The sequence below is a fragment of the Leuciscus leuciscus genome (assembly GCF_965113295.1).
Source record: "Leuciscus leuciscus genome assembly, chromosome: 9".
NCBI classification, from domain to species: Eukaryota; Metazoa; Chordata; class Actinopteri; order Cypriniformes; family Leuciscidae; genus Leuciscus; species Leuciscus leuciscus.
The window spans coordinates 14,626,705-14,633,250 of NC_138733.1; the positions used below are offsets into that span (position 1 = coordinate 14,626,705).

General features: G+C 34.8%; 1 protein-coding gene across 2 annotated transcripts; it reads right to left on the reverse strand.

The window, feature by feature from the left end:
- Positions 1–99: 99 nt before the first annotated feature.
- On the reverse strand, positions 100–6,250 carry LOC309507112 (uncharacterized protein). Of its 2 annotated transcripts, none has more exons than XM_082181247.1 (7): positions 5,975–6,250; positions 5,762–5,790; positions 5,347–5,560; positions 4,068–4,224; positions 3,923–3,983; positions 1,756–1,830; positions 100–674 (listed from the first exon to the last, which is right to left on the reverse strand). In XM_082181247.1, the coding sequence occupies exons 1-7, from the start codon at positions 6,003–6,005 to the stop codon at positions 564–566; spliced, it is 678 nt and encodes a 225-aa protein (XP_082037373.1). In that variant the 5' UTR covers positions 6,006–6,250; the 3' UTR covers positions 100–563. The 2 variants fall into 2 exon arrangements, with proteins under 2 accessions (XP_082037373.1, XP_082037372.1); XM_082181246.1 differs by having other exon boundaries at positions 5,762–5,901; positions 5,975–6,247.
- Positions 6,251–6,546: the final 296 nt, after the last annotated feature.

A 6,546-nucleotide genomic window follows, 5' to 3' on the forward strand; every position in this document is an offset into this window, starting at 1 on the left:
TGAACTTAATCAATTTTAGTTCAACTTAATGCATTTGTTTAAATGTAGTTAAAATCAATTGTGTGCAACCACTTACGATAATAAAAAAAAAAAAAAAAAATTCAACGAATAATTTTTTTCTCTAACAGATTTAATTGTAAAGCATTATCTACTGTGAAAGCTCATTTCATTATGGTTGTTGTAGGTCTGTGCTGGAATTTATTTTCAAAGAAGTACCATGTATTAATGTGTAGGCCTATATAGCTACAGTAACGTCTTCAGCTAGTCACCTTGAGATCATTTCCATCTAAACTGGTTACATCTCTTAAGCCTAGTAGTGAATGTTTTATGGACAGTAGGATAAACATATTCATACACACTGTCACGAAACACAACCAAAACAATGTTCTTCCAAAAATTCATTTTTTTTAAACACAACATAGTGTACCTTTAACCAGAACAGAATGATGGGGACTAATGCCTCAGACACATTTTACTATGTGACAATACAAACTGCTTTAACGCTCATCCATTTAAATAATTAATAATTCTGTTTGTGCCTCATCTTTTATGAGTTTTGCATCTTAGTGGCTGTGGGTATATACAGGATCCTCATCCTTTGGCTGCCAGTCAGAGGGAAGACGTCTGCTGCGTTCAGCTGTGACCGGAGCGTCTGGTGTGAATGGGAAACCGTGCTGCTTCCAGCAATTGAGAATACACACAAACAAAAAAACATTTTACATCCTGTGAACACATTCTCACTCTACTAAATATTTGTTATATCCAGTTTACATATGAAGGGATGTATGCATTTACATATACACATTATTTTACTCACAGCAAAGAAGGTGCAAGCCATTATGAAATGAGTTAATATGTGTATAATTACTGTCCACATAACATTTGATGAAGTGTATTAAATCTGCTATAAATTTTTTGAATAATAAGAAATTTGACCGTGCATTAATATTTTAATAAATATTTTATAGAGGGTTTTGATGTAATTTCATAATTTGGTTAAAGTGAACTGGAGAATGTACTGACAAGCATTCATGGTAAACTTTTATGGTTAAAGTTGCAATAAAAAATATACAAACCTAAAATGTAATGTAAAATAACGCAAAATTTGAATCAAGTACTTAACATGACTGTGCTTTAGTATATTAGCACATCAAAGTGGTAGTTGCGTAGCTGTCAATGGAGGGACAGAAAGCTCTCAGATTTCATTAAAAATATCTTAATTTGTGTTTTGAATATGAACGAAAGTCTTACGGGTTTGGAACGGCATGAGGGCGAGTAAATGATAACATCTTTTTCGCTTTTGAACGAACTAACCATTTAAGTAAAACTTAATTTGACATTACAAAGTGCACTTTTTAAAAGTGTACTTAAGTGTGTTAAACATAATGAAGGTGTACTCTCTTTAAGTAAACTTAAGTGGCCTTTTATTTTATTATTACTAAAAAAGTATAATTTGAAAAATAATGTATATGCACACTTTTAAGATTTAAAGAACACTACAAGTGCATACTCAGTACAGTTAATCACACTTCTTTTTACTTAACAGTCATAATTTGATGTCTCATGTTTGACAAGATTCGTTAACAAGACGTAGCATATCACATCACGTAAAATAAGCAGAAGAAAAGTTATTCGAAAAATGTCTTAGTGTTTACTGTAAAGTAATATTTTAATAATGTATGAACAGTATGACATAACTCATATATTCACTTATGATTTCCTTAATTTAATATCTTGCTTTAATTTCTTGCTTACCATGGTAACATAGATGTTGTCTGGACTGGGAGGACTGCTCACATCTGCCAGAACAGGCATAGAGCTGAATCCCACCTGAGACACAAAACAAGCTTAAACAAAGACTTTAGATATACAAAGACGGTGCACTCATATTATTTATGAATGGGAGAAAGTGCTGCACGCAGTATTGCGGAATAAGTCCCGATTATTATTATTATTTTTTTTTTATTAAAGACAAGACCCAATCGCTGATTGATAAAGTAATTGCATCACTGCAGCAGCTGATTGAAGTTCCAGATGCTATAAAAACTTAGCCTGGGAAAACCCAGACAACTTCCGGCAAATTTAGATTTGCTCTGCAAGTAGTCTGGCAAAGAGCCCATTCAAGCCCATTTCTAATCCGTCGAAATCGCGGCACCAATCAGAAACGTTGGGGCGGGCTTTACACGATGACGATCGCTCTGATTGGTTTTAGGTCTATTCAATTGTGCCCAGAGGCATTTGAGCGACGTCCGTTGGTGAAGCGCACTCAACTTTTAAATGCATTATTATATTAAAATTGCAAACACATGAGGACAGTCTCCATGAAAGACCCACTGGCAGATGAACGTGCTAACATTTCTCACCGAAACGGTAGGAAATGAAATTAGATTTAATAGAGGATTTTAACTGTGACGAGATGATTGACAGGGCAGTTTATGTGACAGGATGCACGCGACAGATCCGTCCGATAAAGATGACGAAGTAGTATGTCCCAAAGCTTGCCTACTTTTTTGCTACACATTCAAAAGTAAATACCTTTTCTTCACAAAAAGAGTACATACTTTTATGGCGTAGTGTAACTTATGCGAATTGATGACGATCGCGATTTGAGCGACGTCCGTTGGTGACGCCCCTTTGAAAATTAGTTATTAATGGAGCTTTGCCAGACCATAACTCAGTTACTACTGAGAATGGTCTGGTTTTAACCAGGCTAATAAAAACTGTCATGCTGCATCCAAAATCACATACTCTCTTGAGTAGGTACTTATTTTGAAAAAAATAATTATTTCATGCTAAAAATAGCTAAAAACAGTATGTTCTGTAGTATGAATGTGTCCAGTATGAATGTAATCCGGAAGTACCATGTTGTCATTATCATGTCAGTTGCGTTGCTTCACTGCCATTCATATATCCTCTCCCGCAGCCTCGGATTGTAAAGTGTCCATCGTATGCACACTTCAGAATCTCACCGAAAGTAGTAGGTCATCTGGGTTTTTGGCTACTCTATTATGTGTACTGTGAATTCAGAATACTTCTTTTGTAACATACTGCTTTTCACCAAACTATATAGTAGGGAAGTATGTGATTTCAGGTGCAGCCTCATTGTTGCAGCCCGATCTCATCCCAAGGCGTCGTATACTGACGCTTTTGACATTTCGTCTACATCCAACGCACATGGCACCCTTTAGCGTCAATATGAGACGCAGATAGATATGGGCCAGAAGGCGCCTCCTAGCGGTCTAACCCTAACCCTACCCCAGACCTAAACCTACCCATAACCGAACAAAGCTCTGTGCGTGTCATGTTGACGCTAAAGGGTGCTATGTGCATTGGATGTAGACGAAATGTCAAAAGCGTCAGTATATGACGCCCTAGGATGAGAATGCGTTGATTTTTCTGATGTTTGAAATTTGATGTTTTTCGATTCAAAGAAATATGAGCTGCACTTGTATGACTGAGACGCATTTCAAAGATGGCCGCCAAGTGAGATGGCTTGCCTTAAAGGGATAGTTCACCCTAAAATGAAAATGAAGTCATAATTTACTCAGCCTAGTGTTGTCCTAATACCATTTACCCTTCTTTCTTTTATGGACAACAAAAGGAGAATTTTAAAAAGCTTGATGCGTAATTTTTGAAAAGCTTAATGCTGATCGCAATTCACTGCCATTACAGAACAACACCAGGGTGAGTAAATTATGACATTTTTAATTTTAGGGTGAACAATCCCTTTAAATGGACATTGGCTTAAAATCATCTTCAAACCCCATTCAGTAAAGATTCAAACCTCAACCTTGTTGATTTAAACAGAATAAACAAAGCGTGGAATATATGAAAATTTGATAAATTAATTTTCTTTACCGATTGCAGAAAGCAACGAGAGGAAATGAGAGCAAAAATACAGAAGTTACAAAGATAGTGTTACCTTGTATGTGATTCCCATGTCTTCTGTGGCAGTTCTGGTTTTAACCTCTTCCATATTTTGCCTATAGAATATAAAGCACAACATGAAGACAAGCTGAAAAAATGCTTATGCTGTTATATCTCTCTGTGGACTGACAATGACTTACTTTGAGTCGTCACCTTTCTGGATTGATCTGCAAGCCCTCCTTCCCAAAAACCCACTACCGATTAGTAACACAAACCCAGCCACTGACACCAGGGCCAGCCACCAGGGAGAATGAGCCTGTGGATGAATCACACCTGGACTGTTTCTCCTGGTCAGTGCTGAAGAAAAAAAAGGTGAGAAGAACTGAGTTTGGAGCTCTTAAGCCTTGTTTATACTTCCGTCTCTGCAGACTCTATTCTGTTCTACTATTCTGTGAAACGACAGGGGGCGACCAAAGTAATTGTCCTCTTAACCATGAGCACGCAAAAGTTTCTCGTGCGCACGCGAAAGTCTGAATATTTTATTTTTATTTTTGCAAAGGTCCCTTCAGGGGCTCCGTATCTTTTGGACACAATTATGGAGTTGTAAAGATTTTTATTTTTATTTTTGTGGAAAAGTAAAGGCCTTTATTTGATCAAAAGTACAATAAAAACTGTAATATTGTGATATATTATTACAATTCAAAATATATATTTTCTATTTAAATATATTTTAAATATGATTTATTCCTGTGATGGCAAAGCAATATTTTCAACAGCCATTATTCCAAAAAGCTTCTTCTTATTATTATTAATTATGGTAAAACTTTACAATAAGGTCTCATTTGTTAACATTTGTTCAACTAACGTGAACTAACAATGATCAATATATTTGTTACAAGATTTATTCATCTTTGTTAATGTTAGTTAATACAAATCAAGCTGTTCATTGTTTGTTCATGTTAGTTCACAGAACATTAACTAATGTTAACAAATACAACATTTGATTTCCATAATGTATTGGTACATGTTGAAAATAACATTAACTAAGATCAATAAATGCTGTAGAAGTATTGTTCATTCTTATTTCATGTTAATGAAACCTATTAATGTTAAAATCAGCGCTGTTCGATGTTTTTTGTGGAAATTGTGTTAAATTTAATTCAGGATTCTTTGATGAATAGAAAGTTCAAAAGAACAGCATTTATTTGAAATATAATCCTTTTTATTATTATACAATTCTGAACTGACACTTTTGATCAATTTAATATGTCCTTGCTGAATAAAGGTGTGTGTTTTTTTTGTTTTGTTTTTTTATACTCACTCCAAACTTTTTAACAGTGTTCATATACACAGCATATTCAGGGAAATAAAAAAATTCTACTCGCATTGTTACATGGACATAACTGATCCACAATGAGTACACCAAAGAGAGCCAAATAAACAAAAAATACATTTAGAAAACAAACAAAGGTATGTTACCTGATTGGACAATAAGATGTGTATGATTCTTGAAGATCCTGCCACTGAGACGCAATCTACACAGGTAAGTTCCATTGTTCTCATGGGTCACGGATGGGAGGTATATATCAAAACTCCCCATTTTGACATCTCCGCGAAAATATACACCAGGAAATGTTGATACGGTTTGATTGCTGATGTAGTAGAGGATTGTTTTGTCAGCATTAGAGATAGTCTGTGTTTAAAAAAATAAAATAAGCATGAATTTACATTTACATTTAGCAGACACTTTTATCCAAAGCGACTTACAAATGAGAACAATAGAAACAGTTAAACTAACAATAGTTTAGGTTTTAAAGTTACAAATAAAAATAATTAATTGCATAAGAGTGTAAAGTATATTTGTGATGGTTTGTATACCTAAAAATAAGCCTACCTGGAATTCCCACTCCGCACTGAGAGAAACTAAATCCAGATGTCCAGGACATTGGAAGAAATTACACGACAAATACACATCTGTACCATCATTAACCTTCTGGTCTGAACTTGTCATCACACAACCATGGGCTCCATATACTAAAAGAATGAATAATATATTTAAAAAGTAAGCTTCATATGCATAATGCATAAATAATGAATTTCTGCTTACCTGTGAAGATATGTAGGGCCAAATACCACATCACTGAGCATACAAAGACACTCCAAAGTTCGTTTTTTTCTTACACAGTATTTATCAGACACACATATATATACACATATATTGTAAAAGTATGGCAGAAATTACAAGATCCAGAAGAATCTTATGGACTCTGGAACTCTTTCAACTCAAAAGTTCTTTGCTTACATTAGCCGCTGTGAAAAACTTTCTGTGGTGGTTATCAGTGTCTGAAATGTTCATTTACCACATCCTCTTTGGCCTAAACACATGATCTAACTGAGGCAGATGTGTCTCCCTTGTACCATTTTTACATGTATATATCAGGAACAAAAAAGAACATACTTCTTGTGCCGAAAGATTAGTGCTTATCATCGCTGCAAGACAATGCTGGGTTTCCTTTGATCAGTTCATACATACAGTGTAATTCCAGTCCATCTAATCCTTAAAATAGTGACAAGTACATTATTATAATGTCTAATTTTGTGTTCCACAGAAGAAAGAAAGTCATACAGGTTTGGAAAGATATGATGGATTTATAAAAAATTGTTGCCGAACAATCCCTT

Bases quoted from the DNA above. Each gene is read 5' to 3' on its own strand.
- LOC309507112 (XM_082181246.1), bottom strand. From the start codon at position 6,005: ATGTGGTATTTGGCCCTACATATCTTCACAG. The intron at 5,561-5,761 runs GTAGGCTTATTT...TTTTAAACACAG, and splicing joins GTGCGGAGTGGGAATTCCAG to ACTATCTCTAATGCTGACAA. The intron at 3,984-4,067 runs GTAAGTCATTGT...TATATTCTATAG, and splicing joins CAGAAAGGTGACGACTCAAA to GCAAAATATGGAAGAGGTTA.